The sequence below is a fragment of the Lactuca serriola genome, chromosome 3 (genome assembly GCF_051521515.1).
Source record: "Lactuca serriola cultivar US96UC23 chromosome 3, Lser_US96UC23_V15, whole genome shotgun sequence".
NCBI lineage: Eukaryota > Viridiplantae > Streptophyta > Magnoliopsida > Asterales > Asteraceae > Lactuca > Lactuca serriola.
The window spans coordinates 107,928,279-107,953,179 of NC_136410.1; the positions used below are offsets into that span (position 1 = coordinate 107,928,279).

A 24,901-nucleotide genomic window follows, 5' to 3' on the forward strand; every position below is an offset into this window, starting at 1 on the left:
TTCTGATTCTCCTTCTATCTCTAATCCCAAAGAGGCCACTTGATTTTACTGCAAAGACAAAGGGCATTGGAAATGAAGCTGCCTAAACTATATGCAAGATATTAAAGATTGCAAGGTGAAGCCAACTTCTGCAGGTATATACACTATTTTATCTAATAACTCATCATCTTCTCGTTCTTGGGTCCTTGATACATGATGTAGATTTCATATTTATTCTGATTTGTAGGGGCTAAGAAAAAGTGAGGAGGTGGAGCATGGTAGAATGAACTTAATCATGGGGAATAGGCGATCTTCACTTGTCACCAAGATTGGAGTTTATAGTCTAGTTCTTTGTAATGGTGTTGATTTAGATTTAAAAAATTGTTTCTACTCGTCGGAAATGACACAAACCATTATTTATTTTCATTCATTGTTCATACAAGGTTTTAGATATGATTTTAATGATTTGAATGGTTCAATTTCTACTTATAAAAATGCTATTTTTTGGAGCTTTACCTTGTGATGGTGTGTATAAAACTATGATGTGTGTAGACAATTTAGGAAATAGTGTATTTCAAATTGATTCATCTAATGGTATAGACAAATCATGCTTGTGGCATTGTTGTCTTTGACACGTTAACAAGAAACGCATCGCCCAACTCCAAAAGGATGGAGTGTTGGAATCATTTGACCTAAGTTCAGATGATACATGCAAATCTTTTATTTTGGGTAAGATGACAAAATCACCTTTCACTGGATCTTGTGAGAGAGATGAAGGTTTGTTGGACCTCATACACATAGATGTGTGTGTGCCCTTCGGATCCATCACAATGGATGCAAATCGATTTTATGTAACATTTATGAATGATTATAGTAGATATGGCTATATTTACTTAATCAAACATAAATCTGAAACCTTTGAGAAGTTCAAAGAGTTTAAACATGAATTCGAGAATCAATTGGGAAGGAAGATAAAGATGCTCCTACCAGATTGAGGCAGAGAGTATCTTAGTATCGTGTTCCACGACTACCTCAAGGAATGTAGAATAATTTCACAATTGACCCCACCTAGGACACCACAACTTAATGGTGTGGATGAGAGGCACAATCGAACCTTTATGGACATGGTTCGTTCCATGACAATTCGACCTTGTCTTCTAATTTTTTTATGGGGGTATGCCTTAGACACTACCGCTCATATTCTTAATATTGTCCCAACTAAGAAGGTTGCCAAAACACCACACGAGATGTGTATAGGGAAGGTTCCCTCGTTAGCACATATCAAGGTTTGGGGTTGTGAAGTTTTGGTTAGACGAGAGACTCAAGACAAGGTTGAACCATGTAGTGAGAGATGTATTTTCATCGGTTGCCCACATAATTCCTTTGGATATTTTTTTCTATAGACCTAGTGAGAATGTGGTATTTGTTACTTGAAGAGGATTCTTTCGCGAGAGAGAGCTCATATGAAACACGGACAATGGGAGTATCATTGATGTTGAATAGATTCAAGAATCAAACGATGAAGGAACCTATAAAGATATCAGGGTTCAACCAGATTAAGAGATTCTAGTTGAACCAGTTGACAATTCATTACCGCTTAGGCATTCCATTAGAGTTAGAATGCTACCTGAGTTCTATGGTTTCCATAAAACTACAAATGGTAACACGTTTATCAGTGATAGCACACTGGTAAATTTGCATGAACCAGCTAACTGTAAGGAAGCAATGGCAGATCCTGAGGTGGCCAAATGGCAAGAGGCAATGGACAATGAGATCAAGTCCATGTATGGCAACCAAGTTTGGAATTTGGTTAATAAAAAACTTGGTCGGAAGACAGTAGGTTGCAAATGGATCTTCAAGAAGAAGACCGACATGGATGGTAATGTGCATTCATTCAAAGCACGACTAGTTGCGAAGGGCTTTACTCAAACCCCAGAGGTTGACGATGATGAGACCTCCTCACCAGTGGCTAATATAAAATCTATTAGGATAATGCTATCCATAGCTGCCTTTCATGACTATGAAATTTGGCAGATGGATGTCAAAACCGCTTTCCTTAATGGGAAGTTGGATGGGGATGTTTACATGAGTTAGCCAGAGGGTTTTGTTGATGCAAAATTTACCAATAAAGTGTACAAGCTTGAGAATCCATCTATTGGTTGAAACAAGCTTTTCGCAGATGGAATCTTCGTTTCGACGAGAAGGTTAAAGAGTTTGGCTTCTCTAGAAGTGAAGATGAGTCTTGTGTATATGTCAAAGATAGTGGGAGTATAGTAACCTTCCTAGTCTTGTATGTTGATGACATACTTCTTATAGAAACTGACATTCCAACTTTGCAAGAGGTTAAGTATTGGATTGGAAAGTTTTTCGCTTTGAAGGATCTAGGAGAGACTGCTTATATTCCAGGGATAAGGATTCTAAGATAGATGAGTAAAAGGGTAATTAGACTTAGTCAGAATTTGTACTTGGAAAGGGTGCTAAAAAGTTTTAGTATGTAAAATTCCAAGAAAGGAGAACTGCCCATCCAGAGTAATACCAAACTGAGTAAGACTCAGATTCCAAGTACCGATGCAAAGATATTAGAAATGAGTAGAGTTCCATATGCTTCCACCGTTGAATCTATCATGTATGCTATGAAATGTACTCGCCCTGATGTCTCCTTTGCTTTGAGCATGGTCAGATGTTATTAGGGAAATCCAGGTAAAGCTCGTTGGATAGAAGTTAAAAATATTCTCAAGTATCTACGAAGGACTAAGGACTGGGTCCTAGTACTTGGTGGCAGTGATATATTGAGAGTAACTGGGTATAGTGATGCCATCTTTCAAATAGACAAAGACAACTTTTGTTCTCAATCTATCTGGGTGTTTACCTTAAATGGAGGAGCAGTTACCTGGAAACGTTCCAAGCAAGAGATAGTGGTTGATTCTACTTGTGAATCAGAATACATAGCGGCAAAAGAAGCATCAAAGGAGACAGTTTGGTTGAAGAAGTTTATCAGAGATCTTGGAGTTGTGCCAACCATCAATGAGCCACTGGAAATTTGCTGTGATAATGAAGGAGTGGTTATCTTGACAAAGGAACCAGGAGATCATGGCAGATCGAGACATATCGACAGAAAATACCATTTCATTAGACATAGAGTAGAAGAAGGTCCCCTCGTTGTGAAGAGAGTGTCATCTGAAGAGATTCCTACAGGTCCACTCACAAAGGGTCTGCGTAGGGCTAAACACATTCAACATGCCATGAGCATTGGTCTGAAAGATGATATTAGTTTTATTAGTTAGATAACTAGTTTGAGACTTGTAACAAAGTAAATGTAATTGACGTTTGGTTATTAATTAATAGACAATCATTTATGAGTTTGTTTACTACCTTTTGTCAACTGTTTATTCTTGTGTTTCATTTTGCATGCTTTACTTCCTGAATAATTCGATTATTCAAACTCTACAGTCGTTCTTACTTTTGGAAATAGGTAGTGAATTAAGACTGTCATGAATTGAATTGTAGATTGTCTAAAGAGTTTTAGACATATCAATGGTATTGCTATAATGTTCATGAGTAATTTGAAATGGAGATTTAAGTAATGGATTAACCCACACTTATAGAATTGCTTCATGGAATTTATCACGAGTAATTATGAGACGATAATATCTTATGATCTTAAAATGGAGATATATGAGTTGTGGTTTACAAGTAAGTTGTGCATTGATGATATGTAAACTCATCAGTAACTTGATGTTATAAAACGTATTGTGGTGTATGATTTGATGAGTAAATGGTGCAAGAATAGAAGTCAAATTTTATTCGTTCCTTTTGACCTTGGGAAAACGATATCTTTAGGCCCCCCGGTGATTTCGTATTGACTTATATTGTCGAGCCTGGCCAGGACTAGATTAATGTGTTCGATTAGAAGTTCTATGTCATTATAAATTAGAAATTGGGAAATAAAGTATTAGATAATGAGATTGATTCTGTTCCATGTCCCATGTACAAATGATATCTTCTAGAATAGAGGATTATATGGTCACTTATCTTAGGACATGTAACTGAATGGGTCAGAGTTCGACAACGGCTTTTAGAAGCTACAATTTGCTAATCGATTCAGAAGTTATACTAGCAATTATTGTTCCAGACTTATCCAAGTGGGAGACTATTGGATTAGATGTCTAAGACCATAACTATAATTGGTATAAACTTGAATTGATAGTAGCACAGTCCTTTTGGGTTGCCCTTAAACCTAGCAATTTGATAGAATGATTTTTGGAGAGAGAAAGATTGATTTATTATGTGATTAATAAATTGAAATAAATAATTTATTAATATATTATGAGAATAATATATTAATTATAAATAGTAATATTTAATTAATAATTAATCAAAAAATAATTGGAATTAATTTTGTGATTAATATAATTAACTTAAAGTGCAGGGACTAAAGTGAAATTATTCAGTAGTTGAACAAAAGGCTCCAGAACCTTCCACACATAGGGTGGATGGTTTCTAGAGGCATTTTAGGGTTTCTAGAAGTATCCTTAGATGATAATTAGGAAGCTGGATAATTACAAATTCAAGATAATATTATTATCTTGGTTTTAGGCTTATCTAGGGTTTCCTACTTGCACTTTATGAATATAAGGGCCCTTAGCCTTCATATTTCAGCCATCACTTCTTCCTCTAGGGTTGGCTAAAATTTTACTCTCCCCTCTCCCCTTTCCTCTCTCCTTAATCTTCTTTTTGCTAGCTTGGGTGTGAACCATTAAACGGTGAGCATAAAATATTTTTAGTGACGTATTTTTTCATATAGATTGATTAATGTTTTTACTTACTGTGACTGCTTATAAATATTATGGAGGCCATTTTTGGCTTTGGGAGACACAAATTTAATTAAGTTGTAAGGATAAATTATCTTTCCTAGCATGTTTAATCGTTTATTATTACTATTGTTTACATACACCGACAATAAAAGTTTAAGACGTCACAAAAAATGATCTATACTAACATGTTATTTCTCTTATTATGATTATTAATCACTTTTACTGACATGTTTAATATTATATCGTGAATATTGTGGATGTTTACTCATTCATAGGCAATTAAACGATGAACATAATATACTTATAATGATGTGTTTTTTCACCTATAGATAAACTTGATATGGCTGCTGAATCCCGCATGATTACTTTCGGCCGGATTATAAGGGTACATAAATACGTAAGGGCATAAAGATACATAGGAGAAAAAATATGTTGTGAAGATACACCAGCTACAGGATAAAACCTGATACTATTCTTTTATATTTTATAAGTATTGTAAATATTTTAGTTTAGTTTTTCTTTTGTTAATTTTCAGTATATATACCCAACATACTAAGGTTTGTTGTTGTCTACCTAAAATTTTTATTAATAATTGGTTTGACATGATTTTTGTTAAGATTTACCTATGTTAAAATATTAGCTTGGAAATACTTCCTAGCAAATACGATCCTTTCTTTTCCTTTCTATGTGTGTGGAGTTGATCATATTTATTTATAACACTAGGTGCATGGGAAGAACAATATAAATAGAATATGATGAATAATTTGAATGTGTAATGCCCGTAGATCTGGGCTAGTCAATTTAGAGACAATACGCATCAAAAATGAATTTTTGATAAAAGATTATTTAGGATGAATAGTCTTAACTAAGTTGTAGTATATGTTACAAGGATTCCGTACATATAAAGAACACCAAAATCCGAGTTATAACGAAGAAGTTATGACTTGTCGAAGTTTCGCGACAGAACCGGCACGCCACAACTCGACGTAAATAGTGAATTTACAATAGAGCGATATTTGACCTTAGAGATCTAAACGAAAGTCGTAGAATACATTAAACCGAGAGCGTGCATAAAAAGAACGTCTAAATCTGACTTCGTATGAGGAAGTTATGATTTTTGTAAGTTTCAGCTTAGCAGTATGCAACCCGAAACTCGAATTTGAGATCGAGAGATTTTTGGTCAAAGCAATCTAAATGAGAATCGAAGATCTCGTTGATAGTAATGCAACGATAAAAAGACAGACGAAAACAGACGTCAGATGAAGAAGTTATGAATTTATAACGGAGTTTTCCTGTCCCGGCCTACTAAAAATAAATAATAAAAATAAAGTTGAAATCAGCCGACAGAGTCTAAACAAAAGTTGTAGAGTGTAGTCTCACCTACGTGTGGATATAAAGAACGTCGAAAACAGAGTTCGTATGAAGAAGATATGAATTTATGAAGGTTTTCAAAAATTAATATTTATTATTTAATCTTTAAATCAGATGTATGTCCGAAGGAGTCAGCAAGCTTATCCGAACTACGCCCAGCATAGTTGAGTACTCCCAGCGTACACCGAAGCGTGACCCGCCTCGCACTCGAGTGCATCGCAGACGTAAGCGTTGACATTTTTTGGCACTACGCCCCGCGTAGCTAAGCATTATGCCTAGCGTAATGCAAGGGTTCAGCCCTATAAATACCTTGCGAGGGTAGCTGGCCTTCTTGCTCATTTTCTCTTCTCTCTCTCTCTCTCTCTCTCTCCCGTTTTACCTTGTTTTTTGTGCAAGACACATCCCGAAGCCTCGGTATTAATCCCGAGCCCCGAAGCAAGTCCCGAAGCCCCGAAGATCCCAAGAAATGCAATTCCCGAGCCGAAGCTCTGCCAGCGAGAAGCCAATATTTGTGAAGATCTTCCAGACTACTGAAGAATACTACTTCTACATGTCGTAGTGTTGTCCGATCATCTTCTGATCAAGTGAGTGTGTGGTCAATTTCTTCTAACACTTAAATATTAAGTATTTGCTATGAAATACGTGTTATGTGCTTATATATAAAGTTGTTTATATGTGTGAGTGTATAGTCACTTTCTTCTTACACATAGATATGAAGTATTTTATAAAATACATGCTATGTGTATATATATTGTTGTTTATATGTGTGAGTGTGTGGTCACTTTCTTCTAACACATAAATACGAAGTATTTGCTTTGAAATACGTGCTATGTGTTTATATATTGTTTGTCTATTTGAGATGGGCATAGAATTGATGTTTTATATAGGTATTAAATGATTTAAACTATGTAAGTATTGTATCTACGAAAATGTTGGGTAGAACATGGGTAGATGGGATAGTTGGTGACTATGGAGTTAGCGCCTATTTTATAAACCTTGGCGACGATGTGGCTTCGTGCCTATTGTATAAACCTTGGCGACTATGGAGTTAGCGCACGTTGAGTAAATCTTGGTGACTATGGAGTTAGCGCTTGTTGAGTAAACCTTGGCGACTGTGGAGTTAGCGCTTGTTAAGTGAACCTTGGTGACTAAGGAGTTAGCGCCTGATATCTATGGATTTAGTACCTGATAGATAAACTTTGGCAGCAATGGACTTCGTTCCAATCCCTTAGGTAAATCCTTAGGAATGAATGAATGAAGGATAATTGTTTCTTAGGGTAAAACCTTAAGAAATAAAGAGGATAATGGGGATGGGTAATTGGGTTGATTGTTTGCTGATTAAATATAATAATTATATTATTGGGGGTTGAAAACTCTATATGCTCACCAGGCTCTCAAGCCTAACCCACTCAGTTTTATTTGTATCACATGTATCAATACGAAGACATATTTAACTAAGAGATTAAAGGAGATATAAATCATTAGTGTAAATAAATGTAAGTTCTATTTATGCTTATGTGTCCGTATTGGAACATGACATCCCAAGATTTTGTTATATAATGAAAATACATTCTCTTTGAGAAACGTTTTGATAAATTCTTATTATATTTTGTTTTGGGAACAAATTCCGCAACAATTTTCTTTAAACGATTACTCTAATTTTAAAAACAAAGCATAAACAAATAAGTCATTTCAGGCCGTGAAATTGGGGATGTCACAATTTATATCAGAGCATTAGTTTAAGTGAACTAGGAATTTGTAGCATTTCTAGACTTAAACTTAGAATGCTAAGAAATTATTGTGAGATGAGTGTTTACCATATTTTAGACACGAGCACTAGTATATTTTAGGAAAGATGCCTAAAATGCTTTTATGTGCTAAATGCTATATGTTTTCCTTATATGCTATTATTTGTTTGGATCTATGGTCTGTTGCCGACCGGATCTAGAAATTTTATGTGCTCAGGATTCTAAACGTTTAATTATGATATTAGAGGTGACATGTAACTTTTCGGAGTAATAAGCAGGATTACATGTCTAAACCTTCCACTATCTATATTCTTGCCCGGTACATTGAACGTCTGCTTGGGTGTACAAAATGTTATGGTGAAGACTCGTAGAGAATTGAGTAAATAGAAGAAATGAAAAGGTTTATGATAGTGAATGACACCTATCGGAAGATATCGTATGAGTGGTATCTTGCCTTTAGAATATGTCTGATAAAATAACAAAACATTTAGTGGAGTACGGTATGTTTGAAGTACACCTTTGATTGGCAGGATGATGAAACGGTTGGTATAATTCTCGAAGTTGTCCCATCGTCTGGAATTTCCATCACCAACTGAGTTGAAGTAGAATTGATGAGTGAAGATGCGCATGGAAGAAGTCCTAGTAGAGTCTAGGAATTTTTTTATGATTATTTGGACACATTCGTATGTGTTAAATTGTTTTGTGATTTTAGGACTTGGGGACTGCGAGACAATACTTGGGACGAGTATGAGTAGGTGTGAAAGGTAGTAGATGCATATACTACCGGAAGCACAGGACTCGCACTTGGATCAGGGAAAGTCACAAGGTTACCAAGAAGCTGGTGATTGATTCCGTTTTATTCTAGCATGTCATTACCATTGTTTGGGTATTGACTAGTAAGATGGTTGTTGTTCCGACCCTAGTGGTCATATCCAATTGGATTCTGACTACGGTGAGTATGTTACGTGGTTCGGAGAACCAAGTTCGAAGTAACATCTGACGTAAGTCAGAAGATTGAAGTTAATGCGATCATTGGTATCACACTCGTTGTTCATAAAGTTTATAGCTAGAAATGCTACATGCTGAAATGTGATTATATCACATTAGAATATGAAGGAAGGTATATTCCATTCAGGAATTTAACTTTAAAAAGACCGATTCTAAGCGTCGCATCATGCGATGAGAGGTCAGTAGAGCATGACCCATCATTCTATTACAATAGATAAAGGAATGTATTTATCCTAAGAAGAAGAAGGAGTCCTCAATAAGGATTTATTTTGTAACTCGAAGGTTACGATTGAAAGTCGAACATAGTACGAAGAGTAGGTGCAAGATTGAGCATCACGGTGATTACTTAGGATGGAAGGATGACGTATGGAATCATTATACAAGCCCTATTTTATTGATGATTCCGGAACGTAATCATCCTAAGAGGGGGGGGGGGGGGTAATTGTAACGCCCGTAGATCCGGGCTAGTCAATTTAGAGACGATAAGTGTCAAAAATGACTTTTTGATAAAGGATTATTTAGGATGAATAATCTTAACTAAGTTGTAGTATATGTCACAAGGATTCCGTACATATAAAGAACGCCGAAATCCGAGTTATAATGAAGAAGTTATGACCTGTCGAAGTTTCGCGACAGAACCGACACGACACAACGCGACGTAAATAGTGAATTTACGATAGAGCGATATTTGACCGTAGCGATCTAAACGAAAGTCGTAGAATACGTTAAACCAAGAGCGTGCATAAAAAGAATGTCTAAATCTGACTTCGTATGAGGAAGTTATGATTTTTCTAAGTTTCAGCTTAGCAGTATGCAGCCCGAAACTCGAATTTGAGATCGAGAGATTTTTGGTCAAAGCAATCTAAACGAGAATCGAAGATCTCATTGATCGTAGTGCAACGATAAAAAGACAGACGAAAACGGACGTCAGATGAAGAAGTTATGAATTTATAACGGAGTTTTCTTATCCTGGCCTACTAACAATAAATAATAAAAATAAATTCGAAATCAGCCGACGGAGTCTAAACGAAAGTTGTAGAGCGTAGTCTCACCTACGCGTGGATATAAACAACGTCGATAACGGAGTTCGTGTGAAGAAGATATGAATTTATGAAGTTTTTAAATAATTAATATTTATTATTTAATCTTTAAATCAGATGGATATCTGAAGGAGTCAGCAAGCTTATCCGAACTACGCCCAATGTACACTGAAGCGTGACCCACCTCGCACTCGAGTGCCTCGCATACGTAAGCGATGATGTTTTTTGGCACAACGCCCCACGTAGCTAAGCATTAATCCCAGCGTAATGCGAGGGTTCAACCCTATAAATACCTTGAGAGGGCAGCCGACCTTCTTGCTTATTTTCTCTTCTCTCTCTCTCTCTCTCCCATTTTACCTCGTTTTTTGTGCAAGAAATATCCCGAAGCCCCAGTATTAATCACGAGCCCCGAAGCAAGTCCCGAAGCCCCAAAGATCCCGAGAAGTGAAATTCCCGAGCCGAAGCTCTGCTCGCGAGAAGCCAATTTTTGTGAAGATCTTCCAGATCTACTGAAGAATACTACTTCTACATGCCGTAGTGCTGTCCGATCATCTTTTGATCAAGTGAGTGTGTGGTCACTTTCTTCTAACACATAAATATTAAGTATTTGCTATGAAATACGTGTTATGTGTTTATTTATAAAGTTGTTTATATGTGTGAGTGTATAGTCACTTTCTTCTTACACATAGATATGAAGTATTTTATAAAATACATGCTATGTGTATATATATTGTTGTTTATATGTGCGAGTGTGTGGTCACTTTCTTCTAACACATAAATACGAAGTATTTGCTATGAAATACATGCTATGTGTTTATATATTGTTTGTCTATTTGAGATGGGCATAGAATTGATGTTTTATACATGTGTTAAATGATTTACACTGTCCAAGTATTTGTATCTACAAAAATGTTGGGTAGAACATGGGTAGATGGGATAGTTGGTGACTATGGAGTTAGCGCCTATTGTATAAACCTTGGCGACGATGTGACTTGGTGCCTATTGTATAAACGTTGGCAACTATGGAGTTAGCGCACATTGAGTAAACCTTGGCGACTATGGAGTTAGTGCTTGTTGAATAAACCTTGGCGACTATGGAGTTAGCGCTTGTTAAGTGAACCTTGGCGACTATGGAGTTAGCGCCTGATATCTATGGATTTAGTACCTGATAGATATACTTTGGCAGCAATGGACTTCATGCCAATTCCTTAGGTAAATCCTTAAGAATGAATGAATGAAGTATAGTTGGTTCTTAGGGTAAAACCTTAAGTAATAAAGAAGATAATGGGGACGGGTAATTGAGTTGATTGTTTGCTGATTAAATATAATAATTATATTATTGTGGGCTGAAAACCTATATGCTCACCAAGCTCTCAAGCCTGTCCCACTCAGTTTTATTTGTATCACAAGTATCAATACGAAGACATATTTCACTGAGAGATTAAAGGAGATGTAAATCATTAGTGTAAATAAATATAAGTTCTATTTATGCTTATGTGTCTGTATCGAAACATGACATCCTGAGATTTTGTTATATAATGAAAATACATTCTCTTTGAGAACGTTTTGATAAATTCTTATCATATTTTGTTTTGGGAACAAATTCCGCAACAATTTTCTTTAAACGATTACTCTGATTTTAAAAACAAAGCATAAACAAATCAGTGTTTTCTGGTCGTGAAATTGGGGATGTCATAGAATGACCATAAAATATTTTGTGACAATGCTGATATTTTATAACTTGTAGTGACAAATTATGATATTATGTCAAATGTTTTTAAAATCGGTTCAAACCTGGAACCAGGAACGAGAGCAGTTCAACCAACAATCGATTTTATGTTAATTTTTAGATCAGATCGAATCTGACGGTTTCTAAAAAAATCAGGTTGAATTGCTATGATCGATACGTTAAAAAAAACGTTTGAACTAATTTATTTGACTTGGATAGTTTTGACTAGTTTACTGGACTTGGATAGTTGGATTTCACTAGCCTATTAAGGTACATATCAAATAAAAAAACCGGTTATAATAGATGTCATTTGACCATTGTTTTCCGACGTTGCACGACTTGTCATAGATTTTTTCATTTTAGAAACTTCAATATAAGATTTAATCACTTAATATGAAACTTCAACACCATATGTGTCGCTTACTAACTGATACAAGATAAATGCACATATAAAATAACAAAACCCATTAGTAAAGAGGACATTTGCCCACCGTTTTAGGTGGTCGTACAAATTGTCACTTTTTTAATGTAAAACTGACGTGAATGTGTGAAGTCTGATGTGTAATGGTGACTCGTTTTCATTAAAATGTAATGGAAAAAATCATGTGAATTACTTTATGACCTTTAATGATGATAAATATGAAAACCGAGAAGACCCAGATTTCAAAAACCGAGGTCTTAGCAAAATTTTGTACAACTGGTTTAGGTTTTGAAGAGGCTGCCATTGATATGCAAAAGAAAGAAAACGTAGGGAGCGAAAGTGTATTCTAGCATAATGTATTATGTCGGAATATTTAAAGTGATTCTTAGTAATATTATTCTTTCATATTGGATTAGTGCTTTTCGTTAGATTTTGATGTTTTTTTTTTTTTTCATTTTTTCAAACATTCTTAATTTTAATCTTTAATAATAAATGTAATTATTATCCATTATTAGTTACTTTTTCCGAAATGAATGTAATTCTTCTTTATAGTCGTCTTCTTTAAGAATTTCAAGATTCAAGACTCTTTATTAGTTTATGACTTATATTCTTATAAAATATAATTTTAACAGAATGTCATTCTAACATAATAAACTTGGTATGATTAAAACTTACATTAAAATTAAAACTGAATTAATTAAAAAAAATCATAATTCAGAATTAAGATAATCAAACATCCCTTAAAATACTAAATTTCCTTTTTTAAACTTGTGTTTTCCAATTTGAAGGTAATGGAAATTTACAAATTTACCCTTCTATTAACTAAATTATAACAACCGTTCCTCAAGTACATTTCTTTGTGATTAATTTTTTTTTGGGATGTAAGGTTATATGCGGGGCGTAGATTGTTAATTACGCATGGCACAATTCATTAAACCCATGCAGGGGTTTCATGCCCTACATTGGGCGCAAACTTGGTTACATAGGGCGTAACTATGGAAGGTGCAAACCCTATTTTTCATGGTTTTGAGCCCTATTTAAGGACTCTAACCCCTTGAGACCTTTCTTATGACCAACCTCCATCCCCTTTCTTACGGCCATTGTTGAAGTTGTGGCTCACTCAAGCTTATGGATCTAGATCTTGCATCCCGTTGTCCAACTTAAGAATGTATAAAGCTCAAACCTTAATGAATGCTTTTCTAGATCTTGCTAGTTTATGAGTTTATGTCCTTTTTGTCCCATATTCTTGGTCTTTTTGGGTATGAACTACTCCAGACCTTGTAAGTAGCATTTCTAGACGTTTTGGAGTGTATTATGTCATAAAAATGCAATCATGGCCCCTTCCTTCCATCCATGTATGAGATTTGAGACATGAGAATGAGTAAACAATTAGGGTTTTAGATTTAAGCTCTCTTGTAACATCCTATTCTGGCACGTATCACAATATTGTCCACTTTGGACTCCCAACATGAAAACTTCCCAGGGGGATGTTACAAATGGTATTAGAGCTAGGGCACGAGTCGATGTGTTCGACGGGGACATCGAACCCTATAATGGGGGGGGGGGGGTGAAGGTGGGTTGCACCTGATCCCATATCGGATTGGAAGGAGAACTAAACACTCCTTATAAAGGGTGTGGATACCTTCCCTATTACAACACGTTTTAAATCCATGAGGGCAGCAGATCCCATATGAAATCTATAGTTAATCGTGCCTGGGTGAGAGCAATTTAGGGGTGGGTGACCCCCTGGAAAGTTTACGTGTTGGGAGCCCAAAGCGGATAGTATTGTGATACGTGTCAGATTGGGATGTTACATCTCTTTAGCCATGCAAAGGCATAAAATTGTAGAATTTATGATTTATAATGTTCATTAGGATCAGATCTAAGCTTTGAGTGAAAGTGATGGGCTTTATACAAACAATCTGATGTGTGCATGCAACCATACTTTTGGATCTATATTTTCACTATTTGACATACAAAAAATGAACACAAAGGAAAACCCTAGCCTGCATCTAAAATTTCGCAATACACAAACAAAAGATTAGAGTACATAACTTTGTTGCTATATAGTAACAACAACTAAATCTTGAAGTTCCTTTGCTCTTGAGAACAAGTACCACAAATGTAGTACCTCTAATGGCTCACAAACACACAAGAGTGAAAGAATAAATACGAGCGAGAGGATAGAAGGTAGCTTGCTCTAGAAATCATCTCTTCTAGGGTTTCTCAAGGGTGGGAAGAAATCTTAAGCCTAGGGGGTCTATTTATACTTGAGGCTAGCTAGGGTTTCAGGGTAGAAACCCTAATCCCTTAGCTTAGGGCCTAAGCAAGCCCATGGACCTCCTTGCCTTAGGCCTTAGACGAAAACTCCTAGATCCTTGTAGGATTTTCGGCCTAGCCCTAATAAGGGTGATCCAATGGCCTAAAGCCTCAACTATTAAATAATTACAAAATAGCCCCTGTACTTTTAATCAGTTCCTTTAATCCAAAATTAATTCCAAATTAATTTTTGATTAAATACTAATTAATAATATGATTCCTAATTAATATATTATTCTTATAATATATTAATAAATCATATTTATGCCCTAATTTATCATTCTTAATAATAAATAAGCATCTCTCTTTAACAGTCATCCTGTCTAATCACTAGTGTGAGGGCAACCCAAAAGGACCATGCTACTATCAGGTCAAGTACATCCCAATTATAGTTATAGGCTTAGACACCTAATCCAAAAGAAAGGTCTTAATGTATTAAGTGCTTAAAGATTGGAAAATGATGTTATATGCAAGGCATTATCTGGGCTATGCCCAATGTAGTATGGTTTTCAACCATTATCTCGTTAAGGCTCTACGCCCTACGTAAGTCAACAAAAGGTTGACTATTGACCTTTTACCACTTTTACTTTTGGTAGGCTGTGTGGGGTTGAGGAGCTGGAAGGGCAAATGGCCTTTTGCCCAAATGAGGAATAGTTTTGGTATTTGGACTTGCTGAGTTGGAGTAATTACCTTAATTGTTAACTAGGTTTATTTTTGGATATGATTAGTTGGAGGAGTCTGGTACTGACATTTCGGGTGTGAGGTTATCAGTCTTCTGTGAGAGGTGAGTCTTCTCACTATATTTTATATATCATAATATGTGTGCATGATGACCAGCTGGGTCTTACTTGATATTTGTTGTTATGTGTTATCTGGAGTTGCTGATGACTCCCAGGCATGCTGTAAGCCCACCGAGGCTGCTGATAGTCTCCAGGATTGCTGATAACCCACTGGGCGTGCTGTTACCCAACTGAGACTCCTGATGGTCTCCAGGGTTGCTGATAAACCATCAGACGTGCTGTTAGCCCATTAAGACTGCTGATGGTCTCCAGGGTTGCTGATAACTCGTAGTTGTTTATTTTATGTTGTGAGTATGTGATATTTTGGGAAATTCACTAAGCCTCGTGCTTACTGTTGTTGATTAAATGTGTTTCAGATATTTCAGATGATCGTAGGAATGTGAATGCTTGATTATACACATCCGTATATAGTTTTGAGTTTCCACATATTTTGATACCCTAATATTTTGGGATGAATATATTTGAAACTTATAGTTACTTGATGTGAGCTTTATGAACTATGTTTCTATCTAAGTTAAAAATGAAAGATTTCGTTTGAAAAATGGGACATTACATAAATTGTATTATTCTATTTTTCTTTATTTTAATAATATACGTAAAGTAAATTTTCTAAGATAACTAGAACCATGAGTCAACATTCATTTCTACATCTACACAATAAATACCATACACACTATAACCAAGCCATTTATATATATATATATATATATATATATATATATATATATATATAGAGAGAGAGAGAGAGAGAGAGAGAATATATTTCCATTATTATTATTATTATTATTTAAAGATGAATTTAGAAAGTATTAACACATTTAAAAACTTAATTTATTATTTTTGAACACATATTTATATCTGAAAATTGTATAAAGACGTTTTATAATGTATAAATAAGTTATATATATATATATATATATATATATATATATATATATATATATATATATATAAAATGTGAGTATATGTATTTATTCATTTTAAACATGTATCCATACATATTTATATGTATTCTTATATTCTAAAAACATATTTATACATTTTAAAAATATATTTATATACTGAAAATGATATATATATATATATATATATATATATATATATATATATATATATATATATATATATATGTATATATATATATATATATATATATATATAAAAGCATAGAAATATTAAGTATGTTATTAAAATTTGTAAATACACTTTTAAAATGTATAAATACGCCTTAGAATATAAAGAAACGTTTAAATATGTATACACATGTTTGAAATGAATAAATATGCATACACACGTTTGTTCATAGTTATATACTTATTAGTACATTAGGAGGCGTCTTTTGATAATTTTAAACGTATAGATATAGTTTTAAGATATAAATATATTTTTAAAAGTAAAAAATTACATTTTTATAACTAAAAAGTTTATGTTTTTAAATATATAAATACGTTCTTGAATTAATTTTATACATTATCAACAAGAAAGTCCAATTATTTTGGAAAATTTACAATTGAGTCTTAAAAACGTTTTTGAATAGAAAAGCTCAAGAAACTGATTAATTAATTCATTTTAACATACTTTTGACATGTTCAATAGGTCTTGAAATCAAATCATTACCTTTATCAAAATAATGGACTTTTCTGTATATATTTTTCAAAATTTATATATAATATATAAACGTATTTTTTGATTTATTTTACTTTTTGTATTAAATATTTTTATATATTTATGTACTTTGTATGGTTTTTTAAGTATTTTAAATATATAAACACATGTTTTATGTAGTTATATATATATTTTTATTTTTAAACGTATAGATACAATTTTAAGATATAAATACATTTTTAAATGTAAAAAATTACATTTTTATAACTAAATAGTTTACGTTTTTAAATATACAAATACGTTCTTAAATTATTTTTATACATTATCAACAAGAAAGTCCAATTATTTTGGAAAATTTACGATTGAATCCCAAAAACGCTTTTAAATAAGAAAACTCAAGAAACCATTTAATTAAGTCATTTTAGCATATTTTTGATATGTTTAATAGGTCTTGAGATCAAATCATTACCTTTATCAAAATAATGGATTTTTCTGTATATTTTTTTGAAAATTTATATATAATATATAAATGTATTTTTTGATTTATTTTACTTTTTTTATTATATATTTTCATGTATTTATGTACTTTTTAAGTTTTTGTATTGTTTTTTTATGTATTTTAAATATATAAACACATATTTTATGTAATTATATACTTTTTAATTTTTTATATATATTTTTATGAAGTTTTAATGTATAAACATATATTTTTTTACATATTTATAAATATTTGTTAAGTAATTTTTTTATGTATTTTTATATATTTATTTATTTATTATACAATACATTTGAATAATTTATTATTAAAATAAATCTTTAAACATAACCATAATGGTTAGAAAACTTATATTGCATCCAAGGCGTTGTATTCTTAAATTAATTATATATTAAAACATGCTTGTTCATAAGTTAATTGTTGGTTTATCTAGTTTATAATCAAATTGGTTTTTTGTCGGCATATGAAATACTTTTTTAAGATTTAAAAATTTAGTTTAATTATTTTAAGGTTATAATGTTAGAGAAATTTTTAGAAAAGTCACTATTTCATTTAATTTCCACAACTTTTTCGAGCATGCCTGAATGATTTTCTTGTATACCGGTACATCTTAAGTTTTTCTTATTGATTTATAGTGAAATTAAACAATGAATTAAAAAGCAAAGTAATAATTTATACATGTAATTAAAAATTTATATAAAAAGTACTTAAAAAATACATTTAAACATTTAAAATACATAAAAACTTTAAAAAATAGATAAAAATATGTTTATACAATTAAATTCATCAAAATACGTAAAATCTATATAAAAACCTTAAAATAAATACATAAATATATAAAAAATACATCTATAAATTTAAAATACATAAAAATATGTAAATATACAAAAAAAAGTATAATTATTTTATGAAAATTAATGATTTGGGCTTACAGCCTATTGAACAGTTCAAAAATGATTAAAATGAAGCAGTTAGCTAGTTATTGGGGAATTTTTATTCATTTTTTTTTGTTATTTAATCATTAATTTAACTAAAATAATGAAATTTAACGGAGATTTCCCTAATAATAATATTAATGATAAAGAATATATATATATATATATATATATATATATATATATATATATATATATATATATATATATATATATATATATATATATATAAACTCTTAATATTTTCAAGAGAAGAAATAATACTGGCGTGGCATGCTTTATTAGCTCTACGTAAATATTTACGCATTAGTAAGCATCCCACTAAATTATCTAGCTTGGTGATTAGTTGAGAAGTTCTAAACCAGATAAAAATGTATAAATGACAAAATCTACCAAAATTTAATGTTTTAATGGACACAATAAACGATTAGGTAAAACCAACAATTTTTGCAAACTTAAAAACCTTTATATTAACGGGATAATAGGGTAATAACGTTTTCCGTTTGTCCATATTAGGTCCCTAATGTATTTTTTGTGTGTATTACACTATTAAGGTTGTTATAACCGTTTAGAAATAATCCATTTTACCGGTTTCTTTCTGTTAAAAGGACTATTTGTAAACAGTTAGAATAACTTTAATGATGTAATACGCACAAAAAATACGTAGGGACCTAAAATGGACAAACATGAGACGTTATTAACCTCCTAAGATTTTTAGTATTTATTATTTTGAATATATATTTTTAAGATTTTTAGTATTTATTTTTATATGTGTATTTCATATAAAGTTGTTGAAATTAAAAAGAATAAAAAGTAGAAAAGTTTGTATTGGATTTTGTAATCACATCATCCAGTTAACATTTAACAAAACAAAACCTCTAGCAAGGAGCTAAAGAGAAGAACAAATTAAGGCCGACTTGGATTTTGTAACCACTTCATCCAGTTAACCCGAGCCTTAGAATTCTGAAACGAAAACCAACGAAAAGAAAGATCCACAACAAAATCAAAGATCCTATCTTTTCTAGGTTTATTGCTACTAAAAAGTAAAGAATTATGAAACGTCCAAAACACTCATATGACCACCATGAACACTGGCTCAACAATCGGGTGTTCTATATGAACCGTCGGTCTAGAATCCACCCAATCCACCACATCACGGATATATGAAAACACAAGAAGGTCCAAATGAAGCCAATGCCCAACCCGACTCCAAACCTGATCAACAACCGAAAACTGCAGCAACAAATGCTTCACACTTTCTTGAGAATTATGACACACAGAACACAATAAGGAATCTATCACCACCCCTTTCCACCAATTTAGCTCTTACCGGAATGCGATCCAAAAGTACACACCATAAAAATGTTAATTTTAATAGGGACAAAACGGTTCCACCTAGTAGGCATACTACCCATAGGAAGCGTCATATCATTAACCCGATTATGTGCTGATTTAACAGTAAATATACCCGACGATTCAAGCTCCCAAGACTACTTATCCAGAATTTCCCTTATGCGAATAGGATTTAATATCTCCACAAGATAATCAAATTGGGTCGATTCAGCCCCTCCTCTAATCCATCGACGCCAATGAAAATTACATCCCCCCGAATCCCATTATTCACTTACTCGAGCATCTTGATTAAAGGCCAAAACAAAGAGCCTCCCAAACCTCTCCCTAAGAGGAATATCCAAACACCAAACATGCTTCTAGAACCTCGTTTGAGTCTCATCCTCCACCACTCTATACATGGAATTAGAAGTAATACAACCATTCTCATGGAGGTGATTAATGGATCCTACAATCTTTTGACAAACACCCCCTCCAGTTCCTATTCTCGAATCGTCCAAAAAACCACCACCTTCCCCATGACAAAATTTGACAATTTAAACCCAAAGAGCTCCCTTGTCATTAAGAAACCGCCACTTCCATTTATAAAGAAGGCCGATGTTAAAAACATCCAAACTACCAACCCCAAGACCTTCAAGTTTCTTATTTAAAAAGTAAAAATTTACTATACGGGTTTATAGTTTCATACGGGGATAATGACTTAGGAGGGTAATAACGTTTCCCGTTTGTCCATATTAGGTCACTAACGTATTTTTTGTGTGTATTACACCATTAAGGTTGTTATAAACGTTTAGAAATAATCCTTTTTACCGATTTCTTCCTGTTAAAAGGACTATTTGTAAACGGTTATAATAACCTTAATGGTGTAATACACACAAAAAACACGTTAGGGACCTAAAATGGACAACCACAAAACGTTATTACCCTCCTAAGTCATTATCCATGTACTAACACATATACACGTTTGTATATAATATTATAATGTAATATGATAGGAACCTATTAGTTGAGATGTGAAATGTTGGGAAAATGACTTAGGAGGGTAACTACCTCTTATCCATGTTCACGTATTAGCAACTTCTTCTTTTTTGTACACAATAAAGCAACTAACTTGTTTTAACTGTTTAAATTACACCAATATTACCGGCTAATATCTGTTTTAACCGGTAACTCAAAGGGAAAATAAATTAGGAGTGTAACTACCTCTTATCCGTGTTCACATATTGACAACTTCTTATTTTTTGTATATAAGAAAGCAACTAACTTGTTTTAACTTTGTAACATCCCAAAAATCATGACCAAATCTTTTTTAATTTAATACTAAAACCATAATTGTCAAACCATTAATTTAATACTCTGGCATTGGGCCCCGCCCGACATCAGGCCCCGCCTGGCATCGAGCCCCGCTCGGTATACATATATGTCTCTCTTAGGCCCCGCCTGTCTCCGGGGCCCGCCCGCTAAACACATACAATCCTATAACATGCTAACACATAAAGAAACATACTTTACTGTATCCCTGTCCTAAGAAACATACTCTGGTAATAATGAGATACAGAACATCGTTCGTACTCAGTTAGTGATGAGATATGGGAGCTCGCCCACACTCACCTCTTTACCAGGCACATACAAGTATCACACATACAACAAGTATAATCTAACATGAAAACATTCCTCAGGCACTCGCCCGACATCAGTCCTTGGTCTAGAATAACATACTAGCAAACAATGCCTAGGGCTAACCCCCCGAGTCTTCCTACTCATAGACTACATGGGCTGGCATTGTGGCCTTAGACCCATTCACACAGTGAGGAGACTCACCTTGCACTGCCAAAGCCCTGGCTGGAACTAGTTGGGTACGGACGAAATTCTGTATCTAATTATTAGCAGAGTATGTTTCTTAGGACAGGGATACAGTAGAGTATGTTGATTTATGTGTTAGCATGTTAGATGATTGTATGTGTTTAGCGGGTGGGGCCCGGAGACAGGCGGGGCCTAAGAGAGACAAATCTGTATACCGAGCGGGGCTCGATGCCAGGCGGGGCTTGATATCGGGCGAGGCCCGATGCTGGAGTATTAAATTAATGGTTTGACAATTATGGTTTTAGTATTAAATTAAAAACAAAATTTTTGGTCATGATTTTGGGATGTTACACAGTTAAAACAAGTTAGTTTCTTTCTTATGTACAAAAAAGAAGAAGTTGCCAATATGTGAACACAGATAAGAGGTAGTTACCCTTCTAAGTCATTATCATGCCCAAAATAATAATGATAGAAACCTATTGGTTGAGATGTGAAATGTTCAAAGCGTAACATGCCCAAAATATTATTGATTTCCATGATTCTCACGTTGGCTCTAGCTGACGGGTCGAATTCGGTGTTCATATAATGCGGTTTATATATTTTTTTATGCATGTAATTGCGGTTTTATCTATATGCTAATGATAGAGAGAGAATGTATATTTGTTTGTTTATTTATTTGTAATATTTATATTACTAAAAGTATCATTATTGTGACAATAAACATAATAAAAATTTGTGAATGGGAAGGTCCCACTTGGAAGAAGCCCAGTCACTCGTCAGGCAGCATATCATATCAGTTGTAGTTGGAGAAAAACCTAAAAAAGTTGACATTTAGGCTACATCATAAAGAACAACATTCATTTTTACCAGGAATGACATTGATAGCAAAACTTATATGTTTTTTTTTTCCCAAATATGAACACAAAGCATGCGTGTAATTCTCTGACGAAGAAAATATAATATGAACACAAGAAACACAAGGAGTTTGAACATTTCAAAATGTACATGAAAATATAATCTTTACGCATTATTCAATTTGTGTATATCTTTCTTTATGGAAGATGACTAGAAAGATGTAAAAGAAAAGCAATCTGATTTGATGCATGATGCAACATAAACAAATTTTCACAATATCAAACTTTTCGCCGTTTCTCAATACAGCGGACACAACAACCGAGGAGTTGGCACAGCAACAAGTCGAATCGCTTTTGGTGCAGTGAGTCCAAACACATCATTCATGTCAATCTCACTTGGTTTCATTCCATCAGGCAACTGCCATGTGAATGAATGAAGAAGGTGAGCCACTGCCATCTCCATTGCGTACAATCCAAGTTGCATTCCAGGACATGATCTACGTCCAGATCCAAATGGAAGAAACTCATAATTGCTTCCTTTAAAGTCGGGTGCCCCATCTTGCAAGAAACGTGATGGGTTGAACGTGTGTGGATCCTTCCATGAGTTCTTATCACGATTAATGGCGAATGCGTTAACCATGACACGTGTCCCTTTAGGTATGTGGTAGCCAGCAACCGACGTGGCTTCTGATGATTGGTGCAAAAGGACAGGGATCGGAGGGTGGAGACGTAAGGTTTCTTTGATGACACATTTGAAGTAAGTTAGCTTCTCGAAATCTGATTCTTCTACACGCCGATCAAGGCCAACAACATCAGCGAGCTCTTGTTGTGCACGTTTTAAGGATTCTGGGGTGTGCATTAGCTCAGTTAAAGCCCATTCGATAGCTGAAGCAACAGTTTCAGTCCCACCAAACATTACATCCTACATATAAACAATGTCAATATATAACAAATTCATTGCAATAATATAGTTCAAGAAATACATGAAACAAAGAACTATACTTGTGAACCAATGATAAGAACATAATTATATACTATATTTATGTATTGGTGTGTTGGACTGGTATTAATCATGTGTAATCAATTAGTCAATTTCTATCCATATCCCAGTGTGATCAACTCGAATACTTAATTAATATTGACAACTTTTTGGATTCTACCTAATACATTTTTTTTATTGAACATGACATCAAATAGATATGTTTTATACTTTTTTATTGGATAGAATATTAAAAAACCCAAAAACAACAGAAAATTGTTTTATGTGTCGTATAGAAGTAGCTAAAGTATTTACGACTTTGTTAATATTCAACAAAATGACTACGAAACAAATATTTTCTGAAAAGTTCTTTTGTTTTGTTTTTTTATATATTAATGTAAACAACAAATTACTTACCATAATAATGGCTTTGATATTGTTTCGGGTGAGTCTAATCGCGTTCTGTAAATCCTCTCCTTCGTTTACCTTTCCTTCTTCACTGTAAAAAGCCAACATCTCATCCACCATATCATTATCTTCCTCATCGCCGGTTTTCCTCTCTTTTGCAAGGTGCTCGTCGATGATTTTATCAATGAATCTGTCAAGCGCCGCCCTGGCCTTCGGTAAGCGGGTATTCAGTCCGGCAGGGTCGATAAATCCAAGCCACGGGACAAAATCTGCCAAATTGAAAGCACCAAAAAGCTTTGTGTATTCTTGTAGAATTCTGATGAATTCTTCTTTTCCTTCATGAGAAATAGACCCGAAAGCTGCTCGGTAAATGATATCATGGGTTAACCCGAAAACAAGCTCTCCAAGGTTAACAGCGGAGCCGGAGCTTGCAGCGGTGATTTTGACCATGGAGACAACTTCGTCTCTGACGGAGTCCCATGACTCAGCTCGCTTTCTGCTGAACAGCTTCATGACGCAAAGCTTACGCATCTGACGCCAGAAGGGACCGTAGTTGGCGAACGCCATGTCTTGCCGGTCGTAGGTGAGGTAACTAATGGCGATGGTGGCCGGACGGTTTGCGAAGATGTTATCTTGAACTTGGAGTACTTGCCTGGCTATTTCGGGGGACGAGACAGCGACGGTATGGCTGAAACCCATCTTCAGGTGAAGAAGACCACCGTATTTTTCTCCCAAGCGAGCAAGGCCACGGTGGGTGAGTTGGTCCATCATTAACATGTTACCGATCAGCGGCCAGCCTCTTGGACCTGGCGGAAGAGGTTTTCGGCGTAATCGGGAGAGAAGGAAGAAGGTTAAGAGAGGGAGTACAACGTAAAGTAAGATGGACATAAGATCCATATTTTCCGGCAAAGAGTTTCGGTTCAGTAAGTCTATCGAAGTATGAGCGTAATGAAGTGCAACTAGAAAACGCTGCTAGGTAAAGGAAGATCCAAGTGATGTGTATATATACAGGGTGGGCAGTGGTTGAAATGAGATGCAGCGGGCACCTCTGTTTGAATGAGTTTGCATTTATTTATATCATTTTATATTTAATCCTGGAAAGTTGACTATTTTCACACACACACACACACACATATATATATATATATATATATATATATATATATATATATATATATATATATATATATATATATATATATATATATATATATATATAAGGTTAGATTCATGTGATACGGC

The 24,901-nt window shown here is 34.0% G+C and overlaps 1 protein-coding gene across 1 annotated transcript; it reads right to left on the bottom strand.

The window, feature by feature from the left end:
* Window positions 1–22,380: 22,380 nt before the first annotated feature.
* Window positions 22,381–24,693, bottom strand: LOC145093009 (cytochrome P450 84A1-like). Its single transcript, XM_079031039.1, has 2 exons — window positions 23,669–24,693; window positions 22,381–23,194 (listed from the first exon to the last, which is right to left on the bottom strand). Exons 1-2 carry the CDS (start codon window positions 24,554–24,556, stop codon window positions 22,571–22,573), a joined length of 1,512 nt encoding a protein of 503 aa, XP_078887165.1. The 5' UTR covers window positions 24,557–24,693; the 3' UTR covers window positions 22,381–22,570.
* Window positions 24,694–24,901: the final 208 nt, after the last annotated feature.